The sequence below is a fragment of the Ahaetulla prasina genome, chromosome 1 (assembly GCF_028640845.1).
Source record: "Ahaetulla prasina isolate Xishuangbanna chromosome 1, ASM2864084v1, whole genome shotgun sequence".
NCBI lineage: Eukaryota > Metazoa > Chordata > Lepidosauria > Squamata > Colubridae > Ahaetulla > Ahaetulla prasina.
Window position 1 is genome coordinate 195943385 of NC_080539.1, and position 26549 is coordinate 195969933.

Genomic DNA, 26549 nt, shown 5'->3' on the forward strand with positions numbered 1-26549 from the left:
ACTGTATTGGGGAAACTGCCCCTTTCTAGACCGGGATGCCTTGTGCACAGTCACTCACGCCCTTGTGACGTCTCGTCTGGACTACTGCAATGCTCTCTACATGGGGCTCCCCTTGAGGGGCATCCGGAGGCTACAGTTAGTCCAGAATGCAGCTGCGCGGGTGATAGAGGGAGCCCCTCGTGGCTCCCGAGTGACACCTATCCTGCGCAGGCTGCACTGGCTACCTGTGGCCTTCCGGGTGCGCTTCAAGGTGTTGGTGAACGTCTTCAAAGCGCTCCATGGCATAGGGCCGGGCTATTTACGGGACCGCCTGCTGCTACCGAATACCTCTCACCGACCCATGTGCTCTCACAGAGAGGGACTCCTCAGGGTGCCATCGGCGCGACAGTGTCGTCTGGCGACGCCCAGGGGAAGGGCCTTCTCTGTGGGGGCTACCGCCCTCTGGAACGAACTCCCCCCAGGACTCCGTCAACTTCCGGACCTCCGAACCTTTCGCCGCGAGCTTAAAACTCACTTATTTATCTGCGCTGGACTGGGTTAGGTTTTTTTAAATCTATGGGTTTTTAATGGGTTTTTATCCTAAATTTTTAATCTTAGCCAATTTAATAAGTTTTTTAATTGTTTTTTAATTGTATTTATAATGTATTGTGTATTTTTTATCTGGCTGTGAACCGCCCTGAGTCCTTCGGGAGAAGGGCGGTATAAAAATTTAAATAATAAATAAATAAATAAATAAAACATTTGAAAAGAGACACAGACTGTTTCACCATAGCTGGGTGATCAGCACTGGATCTGGTTCTTCACCAAACCATTTGACTACCTTCCCTGTATCTTAGGAGTCCCTCCACACCTGAGCTGAGTACAGATGAGCTGCCAGATGATATTGCCAATGAAATCACAGACATTCCACATGACCTGGAATTGAATCAGGAGGACTTCTCTGACGTCCTGCCACGACTGCCTGATGACTTGCAAGATTTTGATTTCTTTGAAGGTATCTTCTTTTGTTTTTACATAACGTTCAGTGCTGACAGTAGGCGCCGCCCAAAGCTAAGTTGTAAGATAAAAGGGTGACTTGACGTTTTGGAACCAGTTGCATGATTTCAAAATCAAATATATTGGAGAAACTGCTGAAAGATGGGAATGGAATAAGTAAATGGCTCAAGGTTTGTTCCAATGTTGCTTGTCAGATAGATGTTATTGTTCCCTACCTGAAAGAAATCAGCTTTGAAGTGATGCGATTTTACTACACTGGTCTTTTCTGCCTCACAAAACCATATTATATTTTCTTCCCATTTTAAAATGTAGTGTTTTAATAATGTAAAGGGATTTTGACAATATTAATGTTACGCAGTTTTTTTATTTTTACATTTGTTTCTAGGTTTGAGGTTCAGTTGCTGATTTTGTTATTTACAAAAGAAATGTTAAAGTTTATGAATGTAAAGAAGGCTAAGTTTTAAAAAAGGCTTACAAACAAAACGCGGCTCTGAATAAAAACTAATTGCAACTGTCCACTGTGAATCTTACAAGTTTGCTATTACAGAAAACTGTCTTCCTTGAAGCACATTTCCCCCTCCCATGTACTTTCCATGGTAATAAGAACTTTCTCCAAGTTCTTTTTATCTCCCCCATTTCAGAAAGGTGACAAGCACAAAAAGGCTTACTTCCCCAAGGAGGTTTGCATCAACATCACAATTTTCACTTAACTTTTACTTTAATGTCACATTGGAATCTGGATTTTCTTTTAAAATGTCATTGAATGTAATGTTACATATATTTTGTTCTGCTGTCTTACTTAATTTTTATTCAAGGACTTCATACATTTTATTTAATATTAGCAGCATGCATAATTATTGAAAAAATGAAAGATAATAAATAGTATAAGTAAATCAGAGATTAGTATAGATATTGCATGGTTTTTGAAATATCCGAGAGTGTATTTCTCTTTTATCCTTTTATATGTCAAAAGGTTAGTCTAAATAGATCTGGCAAAACTGTGTATGCTGCATCCTGATAATTAACTATCCTTATTGTTAATAGTGAAAGCCAGTATGATATTCTGGTTAAGCTTCTGGAAGACCCAGGTTCTAATCTTCCCCTAGGCATGGAAATCAACTGGGTGACTTTGGGACAGTCATTGTCTCTCAGCTGTACACTGGAGAATTGGGGGAAAAAATCTGTCTACTAATTCTCTGATCTGGATTGGCTTCCCATTGACACGAAAATAATATTTGCATTTGGTAAATCTTGGAGGTTTTTCTTTTGCAAACCACAGATTTTGGAGTTACCTTCTACAATTGGTTGACATCTCTGCTACATTAAATATCTTAACAGCTTGTCTCAAGGTATATATAAGAGAGAGGGTAATTTTGTATTTATTTTTTTTGTTTTTTGTTTTGATGAAGGTAAAAACGGAGACCTCCTCCCTACCACTGAAGAGGCAGAGGAACTGGAACGGGCCTTGCAGGCTGTAACTTCTCTTGAGTGCCTGAGTACTATTGGTGTGCTCACTCAGACAGATGGTGTACCAGTTCAGGAACTATCGGACAGAGGAATAGGGGTGTTTTCCCCAGGTGCTGAAACTTCAGGAATTCAATCTTTGAGCCGAGAAGTCAATGCAGATCTAGGTGAGCTGCTGAATGGGCGCATAGTACATGATGACAATTTCTCTAGCCTGGATCTTGATGAGAACTTGCTCCGTTCTGCTACCTTATCCAACCCATCTACGCCCCTGGCAGGGCAGATTCAGGGGCAATTCTCTGCCCCAGCCAACGTTGGCCTTACTTCGGCTACTCTGATAAGCCAGAGTGCGCTTGGGGAGAGAGCCTTCCCGGGACAGTTTCAAGGACTTCACGATGGCAGCCATGCCTCCCAGAGGCCACACCCTGCCCAGCTGCTAAGCAAGGCAGATGACCTAATCACCTCACGACAGCAATACAGCAGTGACCATTCACACTCCTCACCCCATGGAAGCCATTATGACAGTGAGCATGTGCCATCACCTTACAGTGACCATATAAGGTCCCCCAGTTCCACCTCTTATTCTAGCGATAATTTGGCAGCTACTTTCTCTACTGAGATGCCCATCATAGCACAGCATCTGCTCCCATCGCAACTGGAGGTGCCACTTAGTGGGGTGGTGAATCCCAGAACTCACTGGGGGAGTCTCCCTGTAAACCTTGGTGACCCTTCTCCATTTAGTAACCTGCTTGGTGCAGATGGACACCTCCTTTCCACTTCCCTGTCTACACCGCCTACTACATCGCACTCAGAGACCACCCAGCCTGCCTTCGCCACTGTGACCCCCAACAGCTCCAGCGTGCTTCCGGGGTTACCACAGACCAGTTTCAGTGGCATGGGTGCTGCATCTTCTGAACTCATGGCCTCCACTTCTCCTAAGCAGCAGCTCCCACAATTCAGTGCAGCCTTTGGCCACCAACTAAGCTCCCACAGTGGCATTCCCAAGGACCTGCAACCCAGCCACAGTTCCATAGCTCCTCCAACTGGCTTTGCAGTAACAGGTGCCACAGCTACAAGTACCAATAATGCATCAGATCCCTTCACCACCTCCAGCTGAGTTTGTCTGCCTGTGAATGACAGGCAGCTTGGGTACCTTATGTAACCATCATTGCATCCGCCACCTCCTTTTCTCTTCCTGGTTTTTGTCACCCCCTTCTTTTTAAAGACTTTTTTTTTAATTTAAAACAAAAAGAGGGGCAAATGTCCTGATTCAGTACAGACCAGGGTTTTCCTGTTAAGCTCTGCTCTAATTATCCTATGTGCTGTTTATGTATTGGTGCTCATTTATTTCTGGCAGGTTGCTGTACTTATCCAGTTAATACTCAGTTAGGGAATACAGCACAGATACTGGATGTAATTGATTTTAGTCAAAGAAAGGTGAAGATGTATGTAATTGACCTTAGAATCAGAAATGAGAAGATACCTCAAATAAAATAAATGCAAGTTCCTAAGGTTCAGATTGGAATTTCAGTCCTATTGGCATCTGGGGAAGAAAAGGAAGTTGCTTTATTTTTGAAGGTGTGGGTGGATTGAAAGTCAGCCTTTTTAATTTGATAAATGGGCACTAAAGAATTAAGCCAAGACCATAATCCAGTTGTTAATTCTGTCATCTTAACAAGTGGGCTCTTGACCTCTTCTGTGAGTTTAGAGGTGTGTTTGTGTGTGTAAGTATATAGATGGATAAATGGCAATTCTTTTCTTTCTTGTCTTGAAGAAGCTCCTCAAACTAGTGACTGTTCCTACTATACATATATATACATACATACATGTATGTGTGTGTATGTATGTGTGTGTGTGTGTGTGTGTGTGTATATATATATATATATATATATATATATATATATATATATGTATATATATATATATATATTCATTCATTCATTCATTCATTCAAGTCTATTAAATAAGAAAATTGAGTAAGTCAGATTGTACTTTTCTAGTATTACATCATCATAATTTTCCCCAATCTTCTCATAATCCAACTCAAGTATTCAGGATCTGTTTTGCTCTGTTTTGTTTTGCTCTGTTCTGTTGTGTTTTGTTTTGTTTCCGTCAAATCTATATATGTTAGAACTGGTGGAATTATTTTGCATAGTAATTGCCACCTACAGATATTTAAGTCCCCTTAAAAAATTTCTACAGCAGTAGAGAACCTTCAGTGTACTTCATAATATTTTAGAAACAAGTATGTATATTTTGGGAAATCAGGCATGGGAAAGAACCAACATGAAGTTTTTTTTTAAAAAAAAATTACACAAGGCATTCTTTTGCTTTTTATCATTGCTTTCCACTAATGTTGGATTGTTTTTAAGGTCAGGTATTCTGTTTGTGTCTTTCATGCTCTTAATGCTGAAGACATGCAACTATCCAACTGTAAGGAGTTTGTCAGCATAAGGCTGCCTTCTCCATGAAACGCTATTTATCAATCACATTCATCATTATACCTACTTCTACCCACCCCCATCCACACTTTGTATTTGTGATTTTGGTTCTTCAAAAAAATAAAATTAGATTATGCATTTTACTTGTCATGAAGTCAGATTCTTTTCAGTGGAAATAATCCTTTCTATCTGGAGTTTCCTCCCGCCTTCATTGGGGGGACATGGAAACATGGCATGCCATTCTTAAGAACAGCCTTTATTATATGTTCTGGCTGAAGGTTTAAACTGTACATAATTGCATCTAATTTTATAATATATTTTAAAAAAATTGAAGAGAAAGCACACTTTAGTATGTTGTTTTTATTGGTTTTAGATTAGGAACAGAAGCTCTGATTTTTCTTTGAGAGTGAATCAGCTATTTCCTACAACAGATTTGGAATCCACTTTCACTGGTGCTCATGTGTGAAATCTGACACAGGTCCTTTTGCTCTCAAAGAGTCTCCAGGAATTGCCTGTTGATAATTAGAATTATTGCCTTCTTGGAAAGAAAAAAAAAAAGCTGTGCTGCTTATTATTCTGAAAAGATCAGGGAGTTAGGAGTTTGCCCTTGAAAAAAAAAATAGGTAGCTGAAAACACATTTGTGCTTTGAACTTTGTGAACTCTTCCCGCTTTCCCTGCATTGAAATTGACTTGTATAATAAACATCTAAGTGTGATAAAAATATATTTGTAATGTAAATCTTTTAAGTCCTGTGAAGGAGCTGAAGCAAACCCCCTTACCTCTTCCTTAGTGCATAGTGCATTGGGACATGAGGAACAGTTGTTGCAATGCAATCTCTCCCCTCCAGGCCTTCCCTTTTTGCTGAACAAAGTTTAATTCCCTTTCTCCCCTACTTTTCACAAAATCCGAAGAACTGAAATTATTTCCTCTTATTTGGGGGTATGATAAAATGCTGATCAATGCCGGTTGGTTGCCTTCTTCCCCATATCTGAAAATGTAGCAGGATTGCCAGGATCCAATGAAGTGGGTATCCAGCACACCTTTCCTCCCACATCTTCCTCTGAAAAGCTGCTTTTAAAAGTCATGGGTGAGCAGCATGCAAGACCATAATGTGGTCAATGGAAATTGGCCTGTTGAAGTCTTTCCTTATCATCCTCACTGCCTTTAATAAACAAAGGTAACTAACACTGTTCTGGGATCTGGGTTATATTCTGAATATAACCAAGGGGCTGTGCTGGGTCAATTGTATTACCTATTGTGATAGAAATGAATGATCCCACCCTTCCTCACACACACAAGGTTTGTGTTTCTATTCTTTCCTAGTTTATGGGCAAGGATGAATCCAGTCCGTTTTGTTTCCATTTTTGAATATCCACTTCTTCCGCAACAAAGGTTATTTGTTGATGGTGAACTTGGCCTGCTTCCTTTAACAAGAGTTAAAATAAATAAATAAAAGTACAATAGACCCAAAGGGGAAGAGGAAGTTTCCGAAGGTGTTTTGGGAACCGATGCAAGTGGGAGGTGGGAACAAGGGAGGAGGCTTATCTCCCCCATCTCACCGCACCCCATCTCACCCCACCCATGATCAGCCATGGTCTAATGGGAAGATTAAACCCAATAAGGGGAGAATTCTGGATATTTGGGCAGGTTATAAGCAAGGCTGTCTTAGTGTAAATTAAAAACAGAAATTCAAACTAGGGTTTCTGATTCCTTAAGAAATTATCATTGTTGATAAGAAATGGATTCAGCAACAGCTCTTGTTTCTCCTTATCACTGTTTGTTATTCTTAACCCTCGCTCTTGTTTATTGCCTTTTGAAACTCCCCTCCAGCCAAAAAAACCCTACAGTTCAGAACAATCAAAGTCTTCAAATGAATTTCAACCAAATATAAATTTTTCATGTTGCACTGTAGATTGCAGTTTCCAACTGAAACTTCTTGGGAAGTTTCATTCACAGGTTTTGTTTTATTTTGTACATTTCATGTTTTCGTGAATTTCTTTTGTTTTTCTGTTAAGGGGCCTGAACTAGCATCCAGTTATATGATATGTGTCATAATCAAAATATATTTCATGTGTGGTGAAGGCAGATAATATGACAGAGTAATATTCTTTAAACGGCATTTCCCTGAAAAGTAGAAATGGCCCTTGAAGAGGAGGGACCAATTTTGCATTTTTTTGGCATGTTAAGAAAATAGCTTGAAAATAATGCTTTCTCTGAATTGTGATGCTCATGAGAAAATTCCAAAATGTTTTTCTCCTTAACAATCAGTTCTTATTTGATAAAAAAATCGTACAGTTTTTGTACATTGATGTTGGAAAAAGCTAAAACAAGGCTTGTGACTGAAAAACAACTTAATTTATTTTTGTGGCAAATTGATCTGTATAAATGGTGCCTTTCTTCCCTTATTTCTTCCCTTCTTTCTTCCCGTTGCTGTTCTGGTTGTGTGCCACTTAGCTTTCAAGTTGTCTCCAAGTGATAGGATTTCTAGAAAAGCAAAGGAAAGTATTGTAGCCTCTGGAGCATTGCCACTGGAGGGCAGCAGGTGGAAAGATTTTTTTTCCCACTGTAGGGAATCTGAGATTTATGGACCCCATATGTAGTATCCAGTTTGACCTGAAATGTGTGTGTGAGAGAGAAAAACACTCAGGGCTAAAAATAAAAAAAAAGAATGAAAAAAAGCAATTCTGTTATACTCGTAACTCATTAAATGTGCAAGCCTATATGTATATACACCTTTTCACACTCTAAACATATGAACTGGATTCATATGTTGAGCTTGAACAACTAATGTGTGTCTTTACCTTCTAGGAACGGTGTCCATTATTAAATGTATAGGATGGTAATATTCCCAAATCTGTCTTGCCAGAAAAGTGCACAACTGCTTTGTGCCATAGACTGGGCTGAGTTATCTTGAAACAACCCTTGATTTGCAAAAAGAAAGAAACCAGGGAATGGATCTAGCTTGAAGAAGTGGACAATTAGGTTGTGTATGGAAATATCTGTTTCTCTTGAGAGAATGGAGTTGATTGTGGACCAGTTTCTTTGAATGGTGATGCTGATTACTAACCAGTTTGGGGCATGTCTCAGGGACTCCATACAGAAATAAGAGCAGGTAAAGTATTTTTAAGCAAGTAAATTTTGCAGAAATACAGAATATCATCCAAGTATGAGCACTAGAAGGAAAAAGCCATGTTTATTTTTGCAGCTCATAAAGAGAGGTGTGTGTTTCTCTGTGTGTTAGCGTGTATGTGTGCGCGTGTGCGCATGTGCATCATTCTCTTGAAATGGTGCTGAAGTCCAACATACACAATCTTTTCCTCTGCCATGCTCAGTTTAAGCTTTTCCTCTTTGTCATACCAAGGGGATTCAGAATATCTAGGGCAGGTTTTGGGGTGTTTTTTTTTAAAAAGTAAAAGGTATATTAATTTATGCTTTAACATCACCTCATAAATTATTTATACTAAAAGTTATTGACTGTAATGAATTATGCTACAAAGGTGTTTTAGCTATAAAAGTATATGCATTAAAAAACTACATCCCCATCCCCTCAAATGAAACATCTTTTTACACTGGATGTTTGCTGTGACAAGGTGTACAATTATTCTGTGCTATCTTACAGGTATAAATATAGAAATAAAAATATAAAACATAAAGTGAAAGTGTTATCTTGTATTGCCAAACATTCTTCTTCTTGTCCCTTTGGCACTCTGATTTTTTCTGCAATAATCTCTGTAACTCTGATGATGAGTTGTTTTAGTTACAGTGGGGGGGAAAAATCAGACGTTTTGCATCTTAAAACTGTGAAATGCATTCCAGTTTGCTCTGCAGGTTGGATGTTCAAATGGAAACACATCAGTTCTAGAACCCACAGTGTCTTGCCTGAGAATGTCTTTCTTTTTATCTTCATCACAAAGGAATTCCCACTGTGTCTTATAAATAGAACCCATATATCTTGTGTGCATTTATGATACAACATACACAGAACACACACAACCATATGTATAAATACCCATTGAGGGAATTGTACATATGATATATGAATGTTTCTATAGTATGGGAGTCACCAATTTTATGTTGTTTCTAGAAAAAAATGGTCACTAATGATAGAGGGTATTGTGGAAATACGATTGCTAGATTGAAGTTCATTTTATGCTCTCCATTACGCAAATAAGCATATGGGATTTTGGCTTGTTTCAAGGCTAACTCTACTATCATGTTTTCTCGTTTATTTTCTGTTTTCAGAATCCAATTGTACTGAGCCCTGTTAAAATGACAGAAAATGCTGTATTTCCAAGATAGCTTTTTAATATAAATAAATAGATAGTACATTAATGGGATGCTGATTAAGGAGAGTTTAAGGTATTCTACATTTGATAGGAACACTGAATGTGGGAATCAGCTTTGCAAAATTTAGAAGAGTTTTAATATTTTCTGTCTCTGATTTTGGAACAATATACTTAGTTTGTTACTTTACATGTGCAATGTGGCTTCTTATTTTCATATTTGCTTTTCACATCAATATACTGTACTTGTGAAAGGGGATTGGGTGCTTGAAAATCTTGTTTGGTGGCTTTTATATAGAAATAATACAGCTTTTTACTCCCAAAGATGGCCACTCTGGTAATTATTTTAGCTACTGTTCACTTTGTATTTTGAAAGGAATGGCACGGTTCTCACTTGGCTCAGTGCAATTTTAATTCTGACTCTCCTTTCTTTAGCATATTACCTACCTCCCCCCTTCATTTTGACTAAGCACCAATACTGACCACAACTACAGCTTATCTAGATTTTCCTCCTCAATAAAATCTGAACTTATTTTAAGCCTCATTTCAGGTTCTGATTTAAGGACACTTTTCATTAGCCTTATTAACCACAGGTAGCAGCTGAGTTAGAGCATCAAGTGAAATTATAGCATTGCACAAACCCCTTCCCGAGAAGGACAGCTGTGAGGAAAGAAGAATAGACATTTCAGTCTGCAACGCCTCAGAAAACATTAAAAATCATATTTACAAAATTTATTGTTGGCAATTTGCTTTTACCAAATGTCTAAGGTTTTCACTTCTCAAGAATCAGGGTAGTAACAGAAAGTGAGGGGAGATGGAACAGAGCAGAAAAATTCTGAAAGAAGCTAAGCATTCCTTTGTGCTATTAAAAGTTCAAGAGTGGGTCAAGCCAAATCACTCTCTCCACCATAACCTCTTGCCTGCAGGACCTACTAGTGACAAACTCCTTTGGTCCCCAACCTCCATTTGGAGATTGAAAACCTCACAACCACAATCGATTACTTCTTTGGGGACTTCCTCTAATTGGGATGGCAGTACAAAGGAATTTGGAGTGGGTTTCTTGCTCTGCCATGTGGGAAAGTTGTTAGGAGAAGCAGTGCATTTTCAAGTTTTGCTTATTTTGGTTAGCAGGGTATCTGCACCAGTCTTTCAGAGTAGATAAGAGACCAATCCCAAATATTTTTGTTTTGTTTCCTTTCTCATGTGGATGATATATGAACGGCAATACCCAAATTCAAAGGAGCTCTGCCTTCAGTGCTGTGTGTCGTGTTGTGTTGCTATAAAAACCACGGCATTTACATTAAACCTTTCCATCCTAATTTATTTTGTTGCACATATCTCTAGCATACTGTTTTTGAAGAAAGTTTGCATTTCAAAATAGATTTTATAAATCAACTTTTATATTATACACACAGAGGGAATTGGCTGATTTTCCTCACTGGTTTTTTTTCCCCAAGTATGTTTTAGGGAAATCATTCTTTGTACATATGCATGCAATGTAAAGGGGGAATTGTGGGTTGCTAATAGTCTTTGCTTCCTATTAGTAATGAAAATGGGAAGTACCAGAGTAAATTTATTTATGGAAAAGAATAGACTTATGTGTATATGTGTACAGAGAGAGATATATCAGACGTGGCAGCACTTTGCTGAATGTGGAATTGCCCTTTGTACAACACGTAACATTAATGTGAGATTTTTCCATCTAAAAATATGTGCTTATTTGTATCCATATGCTAAGTATACATCTAGGGCAGACATACAGAATATATTGAGTACATGTTTGGGGGAAAAAATACGTGTGAGAAGGTAAAATTGTCATTACATCTGAGAGGTTTCGATGATTTAGCTTACTATTTGTTATATTCTTTTGTTAATATAGATTCCTCTAGCCACGTGTTGGCTTTTGTTTCTGGTAAAAAAAGTCATCTACAGTATGATTTTGACCCATTTTCTCTCACTTGAGGACTTTTAACTACGGTAATTTTCTTTTATTAATTTATCAGAATGGACCTCTCTTTTGTTACTTAATAATTTGCCAGTTTGTTCAAACCTTTCTTGGCTGGAGCAGAGCTCCTACAGTCAGAGCTAACCATTCCTTGATGCTCACCCCTAACTTCTTTAAACAGATTATTTGGTGGACAGTTACTTTCTGTGAATTCCTTTCTTGTTTATTATACCAAAACATAAACTCTTGATTTGTTTTTTGTCATGTTCATTTCCACATGTAACAAACAAACCCTAGATCTTTGTTTTATCTTTACATTCCTAGTTCTTAAAATTCCCAATCTTCTGCTTCTCAGAAAATCTGAAAAGTTGATGCTTCATGGAGTTTAATTGCTATTAAAAATGTTTTGAAAAAGATAAATTTTTCATAGTAGAATGGATCTGTACGTAGCCAAAGGTTTGCTTAAATGACCCAAAGGCAAGCCTGCACTAGGTTGACTTCAGTGCACACAATCAGCTACATAATGAGGGTCTCATCTGATTGCTGAAATAGGTTAATTTTCCATAGATAGGGGAGGAGATGTGAGGAATGAAAACTTTTAGAGCATTGCTAGTTATCTTGCTATATGATGAAATATTTGGTGTCTGTTCTCTCATAATCCCTATTCTTTCAGATCTGAGATAATTTTGAGCCTAGGAATCTTAGCAGAATTAGATACTTCAGTAATATAGAAGCTCCGTTGAAATTTAAGCTCAGTATGTCGTTTGGTCTTCAGAATCCAAAATGTCCCCATTTTAACAATAATAATAAATGATGAAATCAGTTTGTTTCCCTGACAGGAAAGTATAATATCCTCAATATCCATGAACAATTCAAGAATTGGTATTTGTAGGGCTAAATATTTCTGTATATGGTTGCGTATGTACATAACACACTATTTCAGGGCATAAGTAAATAGATATAGATATGTATGCAATATATATATTATATATATTTTCTCATTCCACTCTGCATTCATGAATGTGAAATAGAGTGTAGACCATTATATGAATTTTGATTCAGTTTTGACATTTAGCAAACTGCTGTTCCCTTTGGTGTACTTAAGCTGCACTTTGCAGTTATATGTCATAAATGAAAGAAAAATATTTATAATACTCAAAAGCCATTTGAAATTGTCTTTTAGCAAAAAGAGATCCGTTTATTAAATGGTACCCTATGTCAGATAGGGAAGGTGCCTCTTCCTAAGTGTGGGATCCTGATGATTGTAATGTACTGCCTTTTTCTTTTAATCTTATTTTTAAATTAAAATTGTAAAGGTTTGCATTTTCTCTAAACCACTTCCCTACAATCACCATGCTTCCATCACTGTGCATTTGATACCACTGGTGTCATGGAGGAGGAGGTACATATTTTGATGCCTCTGCAGGAAAAAAACAATATTGCCTCATTGTTCTATCATAATGAACCATCTTTTTATTCATTGAGAAGTTCTTCACTGGGAATGACTGTTTTCAAAATAATTTCTCAAACTTTTGTTACTTATTGGGGAAGGCGGGGGCTGGGAAAAGACTTTTTAATACATATCATTTATGTAACTCTTCGTTGGTGTCTGAACTGAATTACTGCATTCAGATACAGAATGTGGAGAGGTGGGGATTTAAGAATCTGAGTTTAAAATATGTGTAGGTTGAGCAAATCCAAATATTAGACAAATTTGGAAAAGAGGAGACCTTCAAATAGATTGAATGCCAGTCAAAAACAGTCATAATGTACATCAGGGGTGGGCTGCATTTACCTTTGCTATCGGTTCACTCGCGTGCGCGCCACTTCTGTGCATGTGCAGAGCATATTTGACGATATCCGGGTGGGTAGGCGGAGTCTCCCGCCGCCGCTGCTACCGGTTTGCCTGAACCGGTAGCAACCCACCACTGATGTACATTCTGTTTCAAGCCTAAGTGGGTTTTTTGTGTCCTTAAAGGCAAAATAGATCTGCTTCATAACACAGAATTTGTGAGAATTATTTGTAAAACACGGAAGAGGCTGCAGTGAGAAAGCCAAGCTTAACCAGGCATTGGGGAAAGTACAGCTTATTCATGTTAATTTGTGACCTTCTGAGTGATTGCACAGTGGCAAGGATTCAGAGTTTCATTCAGATGTTGTTCCCATCTCAGCACTCTGGTTGCATTTTTCTTTCAAGTACATTGTCTTAAAAACAAAGGAAATCTTTTTTTAACAATTAAAGCTTAGAATCTTAAAGGGGATGTGAGCAAAGCTGATATAGACAAGAAAGCCACTATGACATCCAATCTCATGATAAACATGGGTAGGGACAATCAAGAACATTTAATTGTATCCCAGTATGTTCCAGCATGAATAAAGAAAACCACATTTTCACACATTTACTGCTGGAAAACTTCAAGGCAACATCCTACATGGAGGTGAGATTGATACTTGTAGTTTCCCTTTAAATCAAAAGGCCCACATTTTCCTCATATTCTCAATGAATGTATTGTATTATGGTTTTTTAAAAAGACTCAAAAATTGTAAGAGGGGTCACCTTTGGTTATCTAGTCCTTGTTTAATTGGGTTAAGGTTTTTTGTATAGAGAAGTTTACATTTTTATGTATATTCTTGTGTAAAAAATGTAATATGTGTATAAAACACTGTATGTATTATCTGTATATAGTGTGAGAAAATGATTTTCCCTTTCTTTTGGATGTATTAATAAATCTTGCTGTGAAGAAGCTTTGGTTTATTTAATTAGGATAACATTATCATCTGAAGGTATATTGTTCTATATTGCAACACATGGTGTGTGCATATTGTGCATACAAAACAGCCTACATAAATGATGATATTGTCTAGAGCTATTTATCTAATTTTGAGAACATAATTTTTTTGTCCCTTTCAAAAGGCAGATTTCTGGCTGTCAAAAGAAGATCTTAGAAACAAATAGGTAAATTTTATGTACTTAAGCGTTTCATAATGCAAGACTGATTAACTAGGACAGCTATTAAGAGATTACTTAAAGCAAGAGGCATATGTAATAAACTATAATAATACTAAATATATTTTAGCAAGATAAATAAGCCTATATGAACAAATAATAGAAATATTTATATATTGTCTTGTTGATTCCTATTTCAGAAGTTGGGGATAGAGATAAGGTAATGAACAGAAGCTGTGGATGAGATGGAAAATATTTAAATTTGATGCATAAAAATAAGCATGAGACTAAATTCTCTTTTTCTATATGATTTAAAAATAAAAGCAAACAACAGTACTGTTTTTTATATCTCACACCATACTGCAGTTTCATTTCTATCATATCATATCCTATAGAATAGAATAGAATAGAATAGAATTCTTTATTGCCCAAGTGTGATTGGACACACAAGGAATTTTCTTGGTGCATACTTTTTATTAACTTTTATTAATATTATTAACTTTTAGTTTAGCAGATTCATATTTTTTCCATGTTCCTTCTAAACTTCCCAAACTTCCCAAACTAAATTCTGCCTAGAACTTAAGGGAGGGGTAACCTGGATTTACTTAAAAGTGGAATGAACCTTGCACTTTTGTGGAACTTAATTTGGAAAGATTTAAATGGATGCAGGAGACCTTTTTATTCCAGATCGGTTCTTTCAAACATTTCAGACACAGAGTTACGGTAACTGAAATGTTTCCACCTACTCTTTATTACTCCTTCATCACATAAGACCATAGGAAAAGGGATCACTTAGAAAGTACTTTGGAGAGTGTAGCAACAGTTTAATTTTTATATATTATCAACTTTATTTTGAAAGAAGAGCAGCTATTTCTAAATTTATTTTATGACCAAATAGATATGCCGTAAGATCAGATGAGCCACTGTCTTCTAAAACTGAAGAATTTCCCTGCATGACCTTAACTTTTTCATATTACTTTAATATTAGCTCAGTGGTTAGAAGGCAGTACTGCAGACTAACTCTGCAATCCTGATTGGCTCAAGGTTGACTTAACCTTCTATCCCTCCAAGGTTGGTAAAATGAGAATCCAGATTGTTGGGGGCAATGTGCTTACTCTGTAAACTGTTTAGAGAGCGTTATGAAGCACTATGAACTGGTATATAAGTGTGTTGCTATTATGATTACTAGGATAAGAAGTGAAGTGAAAGACTCCTTTGAGTCAAGCTGGACTCCTGGGGTTGTCACACCAACTGAGAGCAGTGTGCAGATCCAAAGCAGAAGATAGGATAGGGAAATGCTCCATCCAGCTATGAGAAAGGGAGGATTAGGAGAAGTGAAAATAACTAGGCCGTAATAGCTCAGGCTGGTAAAGCCTGTTATTAGAACACAGTAGCCTGCAATTACTGCAGGTTCAAGCCCGGCCCGAGGTTGACTCAGCCTTCCATCCTTTATAAGGTAGGTAAAATGAGGACCCAGATTGTTGGGGGGGCAATAAGTTGACTTTGTAAATATACAAATAGAATGAGACTATTGCCTTATACATTGTAAGCCACCCTGAGTCTTCGGAGAAGGGCGGGATATAAATGTAAATTAAAAAAAAACAAACTATGGATAAACTATAGAAAGCAATGCTTGGCCCTGTCTGTTTTTTTTAACCAAAGCCTGACCACTTCTAGAGTGTGATCACTAAAGGGAAACTTATTTTATTTTATTTTATCAAATCTCTACACTACCCATCTTGTCTAAGTGAGCTGAAAAAGTTTCCTAAAAGCTTATTTATGCAAAATAATGGCTTCAGGTTGTTCATTTGCTGTAGTTTTGGGACTTGCTGAAAGACTGGCCCATTAATTTTCGGTGATGTGAAAATAAATTAATCTTTACCATTTCATTTAGAACTTTAAATGAGGGGCCTCTGGTGGCTCAACGGACTAAGTCTGTCTGTTATTAACACAGCTGCTTGCAATTACTGCAAGTTCAAGTCCCACCAGGCCCAAGGTTGACTCAGCCTTCCATCCTTTATAAGGTAGGTAAAATGAGGACCCAGATTGTTGGGGGCAATTAAGTTGACTTTGTATATAATATACAAATGGATGAAGACTATTGCTTAACACATTGTAAGCCGCCCTGGGTCTTCAGAGAAGGGCGGGATATAAATTCAAATAAAAAAAAAATAACAACTTTGTTTCAATAAACAAACGTATTTCATTTATTGATTAGCCTGATTGTCAACATCTTAGTCAGACAGCATAGCATGGCTGTGATCAATTCACAGCAAGGCTTCTAATGGTTAGTAGCCAGGTCTAGAAGCAATCGGATCCAAAGAGAGGTCTTTGCTTGTACCAGCCATCTGGAGAACCTCCATTTGAAAAATGTAATCATACCTAAGGTGACCTCTTTATTCTGTATATTTTCTTGCAATCTGCCCATCATTTTGTTGTCTCACCTCATCTTTGCGGCAAGTGATATTATGATTACCAGGATAAGAAGTGAAGTGAAAGACTCTCTTGAGTCAAGCTGGACTCCTGTGGGGTGTCAGCTGCATTTCCAACATATCTCTTATCTTGAAAGCTTTCAGACCGATGTCAGCCATCCCAACCTGGTCAGTTAGGAAAGAAAGATTCCTGGCCCATGATTAGCCAAAAGTATACGTAACTAAAGCCAAGGTGGTTATAGAAGAGGGAAAGCTGGATCTGCTCGTAAAAGATACAATTAACTTTCCCTTACTCCTGGCCAGCCCTCCAGGTTATCAGTCAATGTCCAGTCAGATGTTAACAAATTATTTGGAAAACAGTCCCTGTCTTCCTGTGTTCACCAGCTCTGCATTCTTTTGGTGTGATCTTGAGACTGCTGGTGTTTCCCACAGGATGGTGCTGCTTGGTTTTGTTTCCTCTGAGTTCTCTCCCTGTCACCCTATCCCCCACTGCTCCCTCTCCCAGTTACTGATGTCAGGCTGACAGCTTGCGATGCATAGCTTAGCAGAATGGTAGCCATGACAGAGCTTGTTATATACAACAAACTTATTTTGGATTATCAGAAATTATCATGAAATGTCATTAATGCTGTCTGAACAGTGAGATTCTGGATTCAGATCTATATTCTCTTGAGGCTAGATAGGTACACTTTATGCAAGCATGCAATGTACTGATGCAACTTCAGCAGCTTCGTGATATGAATTAGGTGGGTTATGGGATGTGGCAAGATACCGCATTCTCTGCAAAATGGGAGAGGGCGGAGAAAACAGTCCTGCAGTAAGGAATTTCTAATGAAATCACACTGCAGCAGAGTTGGCAGCATGAGAAGGAAAATGGTACTTTCAGCTGTCATCTCTTGAATAGGGATGCTAATGCTGTTTCTGTTATTTAAGCTCTTAGCCTGTAATCATCCCATTTCTTGCCAGACAGGAAGTATCTCCAGTTTTATTAATATTATTGCTGAATTTGTAGTTTTTGAAAAGATGCTGAATTGACATCCTTGGGCTTTGACTAGCATTTATTAAATAAATAGGAGAGATTTATCATCTTTTATACACAAGACTGCCAGTAAGCAGCAACCATATTCTTGCTGGAAAAATTATTTTTTATTTTGCACCAAAATCCAAATTCTGTGAAAATAAGAAAGAGTAAAGTAACTTTATGGTATACATTGTATAAAGTAATTTTATGGTATGCATTGTAATTCTGCACTTTGCTCTGAACCAATACAGGAAGTTTGGAAAAATAATGTAATATTTCAGCCTGATTTCCTGATAATAAATCAAAAGCAGATCCCTTGGGCTTTCGCCAAGATTAGAAAAAGAGACTCTGTGCCAAGAAAGTTCCATTAAAAGTCCAAGAAGATCAGGAATGCCCTAAAAGACACATTTGTTTCTGTAACTATCCAGGTTTGTGGGTAGAGAGGGGGCATAGATCCATTTGTGCTATGTGTTGTGGGGAGAGGGTAATCATTAAAGTTGTAGGTATGTTGTTGTAAAAGATGTGGGTAACCAGAAATGGACTTCTTTTGCAGACGCTTGTTGCTGGTTTGTCACTAGTTAAAGTTTTAGACACTTGTAAACATGTTTAAAATCTTATATATATATATTTTTATTTACATTTATATCCCGCCCTTCTCCGAAGACTCAGGGCGGCTTACAGTGTATAAGGCAATAGTCTCATTCTATTTGTATATTTACAAAGTCAACTTATATGGATGTGGGATCTGGAAACCTAAAGAAAATGCATGTTGCTTGATGTACCTGTTAATCAATTGAGATGCAGTGGAGATGCTCTCTTGAAGGTCCTGCAACTTGATGTGTGGCAACTCATGGGAAGCCATTCTCGATACAGTCATCCATCCCTCTTCCAGTATGGCTGGCACCAAGCCATTTAACCTTCCAGTGCTGGTCTAAAACACAGTGTACAGCTGGGCCTTTTCAGTTAAACAGATGATGTAGTTCTGATCCGGTTTGGTCTGGTACTATGGTTTCAAGTTTTAATAGGGTTAAGGTTTGAATTGGGTTTTTTTTAAAAAAATACTTGTTTTAATTATAATTAACACTGTCGGACTGTAACAGTGACCCATAAATGATCTCCCACTTTGGAATTGTTTAATGATGAAAAAAGGAGCCAAAATAAAACCACAAATAAAAGATTTCATCCAAAGAAACTGAAACACATGACACTGTGTTGTAACAACAACTGTGCAATAGATGTTACCGGACTGGGAGCAAAACAGAGCCCAAGGACCTCACATTTTAAATTGCAGTACATTCAAGTTATTGACACAAGCAATGTGCTTGCCAGTAGCTGTGAGTTTTTCTTTACAGCTTAGCAACTTTCTGCACTCCGCCTCCTTCCAGCAGTGTTCCTGCTGCCATGGCTAGCTGACATCTCTTTGTCCCCTGAAACAATGCAGGGCTGCTACCACTTCAGCCTCAACAACTTTGAAAAGATAAAATCCTGTGTTTATCCAGATTTATCCTGAGGGTTTTTATCAAAATATATATTTTTAAAACCTGTTATTACTCCTGTGTTTCTCCACTATTTTCTTTCACACATTTTCCTAATGTTTAGGCAGTTTTCCACCACGTACTTTCTTTAATAGCTTACCACAAATACACCAGAGGATCAAGCATGATGCTGCATCATGGATACAGGCTCTTCAAGCAGATGCCCCAGGATGATCACGCAAGTCAGACTCTGTAAGCTTTAATTTCATTACTTTCCAAGCTTCTGTATTTTTAAAAATGTAAGCATATGTTTGTATGATAAATTTAAACAGTGTTAAATATATTAGCTTAGGACAGATTTTTGCCCATTAATTGAGGAGAGGTAAAGATGTGTATGAAAGTTTTACAACTTTCAGCTCACCTTGACTTATTGGGTCCTTTTGACAAAACATAGTCATCGGCTTATTTTATCCAATTATATTTAGATGTTCATGTTTGGTAGTGTACATAATTTCTGTTATGAAAAGATGTACAGTGATTATGCTTTTGATGGCATATATCCAGGGGATAAAGACTGCTAATCACATAGCTTCCCAAAATGGAAAATATGGAAAGAGATTTATACAATAACCCATCTTGCACATAATCCTGGATAGCCAAAAAATCAATAAACATATTAAAATACATACACACAAAAATAAATACCCCCTTCCCCCCCCCCTAAAGTTAAAGAACATCCTGTTCCAGTCAAGGAATTATTGTAGAAACTAATCAAGCACAGGCTAGATATTTCTTGTTCTTTACTAAATCTTTATTTTCTGCTATCACCCCAAATGGTAACCTTTCTTTATATCCACATTTCTAATTAAAAGCTAAACACTGCATTTAACTGGCTGAAGATCTTTTAGTGATGATCAATACAGTTAACAACTGAAACATGCCAGCAACATAAAAGTACCAGTGAAATGGCAATTATTCCAGGGAACCATGAATGATAGGGTGGCAATTACTGCAGGTTCGAGCCCGGCCCAAGGTTGACTCAGCCTTCCATCCTTTATAAGGTAGGTAAAATGAGGACCCAGATTGTTGGGGGGGCAATAAGTTGACTTTGTAAAAATATACAAATAGAATGAGACTATTGCCTTATACACTGTAAGCCGCCCTGAGTCTTCGGAGAAGGGCGGGGTATAAATGTAAACAAAAAAAAAAAAAAAAGAACTCATAAATCTGACTCTGAGATTTCATGAATGGTTCATTTGCTTTTTAGGATGTCTCTGGTGTATGATGTGATAGCCTGAGTGAGGCTATATCTATGTATGTGTGCATTTCTGCCCGCTTCCATTTCATAAATCCACACGTTCCTCTTTTGAGAGGACTGAACTCTAGTCTCCTTAGTTCATGTTTGCTGTTGGTGTGTTAATAAAGGGTCCTGCTAGTTTAGCAGAGTGCTATGAATCAGAAGCATCACTTGACTTGAAATAATGAGAGGGCTGCTTTCCTTCTAAATTGGCCACTGAAAGACAATGAGATTGGTAAACTATAAGGGCCTCCTTCTGGAAATCACTGAAGATCAGTAGTAGAGGCAAGACTGCTATTTTTCATGTGTGTGGCACCGCTAACCACCAAAAGCATGACAGTCACCTGGGAGTGTTGAGAGACAAACTGGAAGATAACGGTATAGGTGGTCTGATCAAGCCAAAGTACAATCACTGCCAGCCTGATTAGATGCAGGGCTCAATCAGCTGAAAGCTATTGACTTTCCAGTAAACTGAGAGGGAGGCACTGGGCTGAGTTACGACCTTGTTCACTTAGAAAGCTCGTCCTTGTTACCTTTTTTCTTCAGGAGCTATATTGGATCTGCTTTATAAAAAACATTTCTGTGGTCATATTTTCTTATTTCACTACAGTTTGTTCAGTGAATTGGCTATTTACGCATCAGACTAATCCATAAGCCATGGTTTAAGGCCTCACCCAGCACACAAGGTACAATGTGACTTATTTGGTTTTGGCCTAGGATCTAAGTTACTCCAGAATAATTGTTTATAGGCTTGTTTACATTCCAAACTGGTTTTAATAATAACTTCTCATTTCTGAATCTTGATTAGGTTTTTCCTAAATTGAATCCTTTTGTCTTGCATTTCTATTCCCACAATCCCCCCCCCCCCCCGCAGTATCTCAGATCATCTTGGTGACATCTCCATTGTTCTGGTGGTTGGGTTGCAAAGATGGAGCGTTTGCTGCAGGCAAGACCTGGAAAAAAAACTGGAAGGGGAATGGGGAGAGGAAACACAGAGTTACAAGTTTGCTTTTGTGTGGAACAAATAAAAGCAGGGCAAGTAAGAACAGTTTTCAGCACTGCAGGGTTTTATTTATTAGTTAACAGGTGCACAAGAAGACCACTTTCACTAACAAAAGTCTTAAACCTAAATATTTCCTACTCATATTAACCTTCTCTATTATCTACACCTCAGACCTTTCTTTTGAGCTTACTGCCTGGTTTACAGAATCTTTAAGGAAGCTTCTAATGGCTTTGTGTACTAAATCAAACAATTACATAGTCTCTTCTAATATTCATGACTACTTCTTACCTTAAGTGCTTTTAAAACCACTTCAGCTGCTTTAACTCGCTTTCACTTTCAGTCTCAATTTTCACACAAGTTTTTTTGTTCCGCCAGCTCTCAGCAGATACTCTGTTTCCATCGCTCAACAATTCCTTTTAGGCTAGGTTAACCAACTCTCTCTCATATTGTTATTGTGGCCCTGGTTTTGGCAGTGTTACAAGACTGCTCCCTTCCTCCAAGCTACTCTCTATCTATCTTCTTATTAGCTTCACAAAATCTCAGCTCCTGGTATTCACTGTCCCATCTAATCTTCCTCCTTGTTTCTACCATCTGATAGTGAAAGTGAAGTCTCCATATATAGGAGCTTCATCAGGAAGCTCCCAATTCTTCCAACCAAAACCTTGTTTCGGTTGGAGTCCTACTTATCAGTTATTTGTGGAAATTATTGCCTTGATTTTCAAAAGCTTTATTGTTGGTTGGTTGTTAGAATTGTTTTAAAAATTGGTCACATTAGTTGCCTGCCTAAATCTTTTCATTTTAGGACAACAAGGAATTGATGCTTCTAGATTAACTAGCTGGCTTTTAGTTTTCAACTGGTTATTTGGTCCATGTTCAGGTAAGGTTAGGCAGAGTGTAGCGTTTCATCAGAGAATACAAGTATCCTCCAAAGGACCTAAGACAAACAAGACCACCCCTCTTTCTGAAATAACCTTCCAATCCTTGATCCTGTAAACAAAGCCCATCTGAAATTAGTTCTGCTTCAAACCAGAGGAAAACACAAACTAGTCTAAATTCACATGCCTGAACTGTGTTTTTCTTGGCAATGTTATCAAAGGCTGAGAAAGATCTGGGAACTGTGTTTTGCTGCTGGCTAGGGGTCAAATCCTGCTCTTCTCATTTTAGTTTATGCTGGTGACATTACTGAGAGAAGCTGGCATGAAATAATATACAATTATTGCATAAAGCAATCTGTTCCAGTTTTTATTAACAGAAAACCATCATGTATATTAATGAAGGTCATTCTTAGGTAAAGATGCTAATTGTTAAAATAATTTTCCATTATCTTTCTAATATGCAGAATTAAAAAAATCTAACTGGGTATAAACAGAAGTTTCAGGTGCCTTGAAAAGCTATCTTTCTTAAGAAAGAAGGCCTACATTTTAGAAAAGAGAGTGAGGAAAAGTTCATATTTTTTCCTTATATGTAAATTTTGTGAAAACTATCTTCTTTAGTCATATATCCCTTTCTGGGCATTTCAAAAAACCTTTATAACAATGTTTAATTTCTTATATCCTATTTGCTTTCATATTTTTAAACAGAAAAGTAAGTCTCTAGCTATTCCACACTGATACAAAGTGATTTTTGAGAGTGAGTTTAGTGTAGTGGATAAGGCACCAGACTAGAAACAGGGACACCGTGAATTCTAGTCCCACCTTATACACAAAGTCAGCTGGGTGACCGTGGGTCAATTACTCTCTGTCAAGTCTTAAGAAGGAGGCAATGACAATCCATTTCTGCAATGTTGCCAAGAAAACTACAGGACCTGTCCAGGAGGTCTCTGAGAATCAGACCTGACTGAACAGAAGAAAAAATAATAATAAAATGCTTTAAGGCATTATTCTACTTATTTTATTATTGTCTTATTATTCAAGACAATAATAAAACCAGATGGCCTTCTGGAAGTCTAAGAGAGGAAAGCCTATCAGATTGTTGGGTGGGTGGGGGAGTAGGGGTGCCCACAGAAAAAGTACGGAAGAGGCAATTGGCTCTAGAACAACCTGCTGCAACCAACTCACCACTACCAAGTCACCAACTCAATGCTGCCAAGTTGCACATGGCCAACTTACCATGGGGGCAACTTGCTGTGGGCAGCCAGAGGGAGAACTGAGTGGCAAGTGAGCGAGTGGGTGAGCAGAGAGAACAGAGCAACAGTGGCAGCTGGGGCCTTCCCATTTTCACACACACCCTGCCACTGTGCCACCACCAACCTCCAGAATGAAAAGGCCAGAGAAGGTGGCAGCAGCAGCAGTGGGCAGGGCAGGTGGTGGGACGGTGGCAGCCCAGGGTGTCTCATTTTCATGCACCTGCCACTGTTCTGGCCTTTGTCTGGAGCTGGGGCAGCAGTGGTGACAACAGCAGTGGTGGGGTATGTGAAAATGAGATACCTCCAGCTGCCACCTTCCAGCTGCCCACTCTGCCCACTGCCACCATCCCCAGCCTCCTCAGCCTGGAGCTCTGTGAAAATGGGAAGCCCTGGCTGCCACTGCTACTCTGTGCTCTGCTCACCCACTCGCTTGTCCACCACCTGGCTTTTCTTCCAGCAGCCCATGGACGTGTGGAGTTGTCCTGCGGCAAGTTGGCAGAGGTGACTTGGCGGTGGCAAGCTGGCAGTGGTGAGCTGGCCATGCCAAGCTGATTGTGGCAAATTTTCCCATTGCGGAGGAAATTGCCTGCCCCTTTATTGCCCATGGAGTGGACTTTTAGGTCTCTCCCTCTCTCTCCTTTTTCTCCCCCCCCCCTTTTGGGTTAGAAAGGAAAACTAGCAGAAGTTTTCTCAGTTTCACTTAGAAAAGAAAAGAAAGAAGTCCAGTTTCACTGGTATAGTGGTGGAGGTCCAGGGGTACACTAGTCTTCTGAGCTTGTCCTAGCCATTGGCACACCATTAATAAACCATTGGTCGCATACACAGATATGAATCGAATAATCAACGAATGCCTCAATGTGACACTTATTGGTGCCAGAGAAGGAGCCCACATCATGCTCGAGAACTGCATTGCAAAGAACAGCAGGGTTCATACTTTATATGAGCATCTTCCTCACAGATGGCATCTTGAAAATGGTTATGGAGAGCAGCTCCACACAGTACGGTACTAACTGTTGAATGCAGGATGCTGTAATCATATCAGACCAGCAACAGCCTCTGAGTTGGCAGGAGGGATCCAGAATTTATAACCGGGGTTGTCAGCTCCATATAGTAATCAATAGGAGTGCAAATGTTGCCTGGATCAAAATTAAAGGACAGCAGAAAACTGCACAGTTGGCTTCTGCTGATGCAAATTAGAAAGCACCCATTTTGAAGCAGGGAAGCATGATTGCAGGCTGCCTCTGCACTGGGAGAGAGGCAAGCTGAGAGGGACAGTGATTGTTCAAGCCTCTCAGTACAGCCACTGAAGCACTGCCCATCCACAGTTGGTATCCCCCTGCACACTGGGTTGCCACCTATTTTTGACCCTTCAGTCTTCTAAGAAAATAGGGGAAAGGACATTGGATTCCCATTCTTTTGTTTGGGGAAGAAGATGTGTGTTTGTCCTGATCCACTGAAATATTTTTGTGAAATATATCTTTAATTAATTAATTATATCTTAAGATGCAGCATTTTGCTTTTCATCACTGCACCCTAACCCTAACCCATCTCATATATGTGACTCTGCATGAAAAGAAACAAACAAACAGCACAGCAAATATTTTTAAAAATAGTAACAAAAAGCATTAAAAACGTTGGAGGCAGTAAAAACCATAAAACATAATTTGATGAAGAGCACAGTCAGTTTTCCTAAGAACATAATCCTTTTAGAGATTCTGTACCCAAATTACTTGAATATGTTGTTGCACTTTTGCCAGTTTTTTGTACCTGTCATTTTGAACCACACACACACACACACACACACACACACACACACTTTCTTTTCCTGGGGAAGAAGCATTTCCTCTGCTCAAATGATGCCTGTCCAGCAAAAACACTGCCATTTCCCAAAAGCAGACACACACATTTCTTTCCATTTATCTTGTCACGAAATAGACTTTTCTCTATTACCACGAAAACTCCTAATTTGATGGCTCTAATGTACAGAATAAAAGATCTGATTTAGTCTTCAAATATATTTTCCAAAACTTGTTATATATGTGTAGCTGTTTTTTGCCCTTAAATCTCCAGTTATCACTAGTGTTGAAGTACAGCGAAATAGGCAATATCTGCAGGAATTTTGCTGGTGTCATGTACTAGATTGAATGCGTACAGATATAGTGTGATAAATGCTGACTAAGATCAGCCAGCCACACTTTCTGGTCTTTCTGACCTATTGGGTGACAATCTTTGGAATCCACAGCCAGTAAGGTTATGCTCAGAGTTTGGTTCAAGGTATGGTAGGATGGATGTTACATTGGAAAATGTAATTTTTGAGGTGCACTTTAATTTACACACCAACAAGCCTAAATCTCTCAGAATGTACAGAACTTACTTCTGAGGGGAAACCCATTAATTAAAGCTGTGACCTTGTTTTGGATCACTGTATTTCTGTCATTTACCATGAAACGTAAGAGATAAGTGAGGAAGAAATACAAATTAGTACAATAAATGCATTTCCCAGGTTTCAGACCAATGTATTTTATTTCTGTGAGAGCTTGTACTTGGAGATGTCTGGGGGTGGGGGGTAGATGCAGTATCGTTTACATGTGGTTCATGTGCTGAGCCACTGAACAATATAATTATCAGAGAGACACTTATATGGTGTTAAAGCCAGAGGCAGCCATCCTTACAAATCAATGGGATTCAAATTAGTTATGGTAAAATGACCTTATTCATTTTAGTAGTGCTTTTGCTCTAAGCAAACCTGATAGGTTGAATGAAATCTGAAAGTTATCTCAGATAGTTTTTCATCCCCCTGCTTTCATTGTTTTCGAAAGCCAGGACTATACCACAAAGTCACAAGAAGGTTTAAAATGCATTTTCCCACAGTAATAGGTGGTGTGGGAGTTTGGAAAGTTGTAGCGATTTCAGTGTCAGTGTTTTTGGTGGAAGGTACAATTTCCCAGTAGTATTAAAAATCCATTATAGAGGTGAAATGAAAGAAAGGGTAACATTTTGCAGCACTAATTTTAGTTATGCAAAGGCCTAGCTCTCTGGAGAAGGCTCTATTACTGGAAAAAAATGGAAAGAAAGAAGAAATGGACAACAAGCAGCAAGGTGGATGGACTCAGTAACGA

At 38.4% G+C, this 26549-nt stretch overlaps 1 protein-coding gene across 1 annotated transcript in view; it reads left to right on the forward strand.

The window, feature by feature from the left end:
- Nucleotides 1–13481, forward strand: part of INO80D (INO80 complex subunit D) — a 54736-nt gene extending 41255 nt beyond the window's left edge. The window contains exons 10-11 of the mRNA XM_058186509.1: nucleotides 837–994; nucleotides 2406–13481. Coding sequence (XP_058042492.1) covers nucleotides 837–994; nucleotides 2406–3577 — 1330 coding nt within the window. The 3' untranslated portion in view covers nucleotides 3578–13481. The remainder of the gene's footprint in view (nucleotides 1–836; nucleotides 995–2405) is intronic.
- The last annotated feature ends 13068 nt before the right edge of the window (nucleotides 13482–26549 follow it).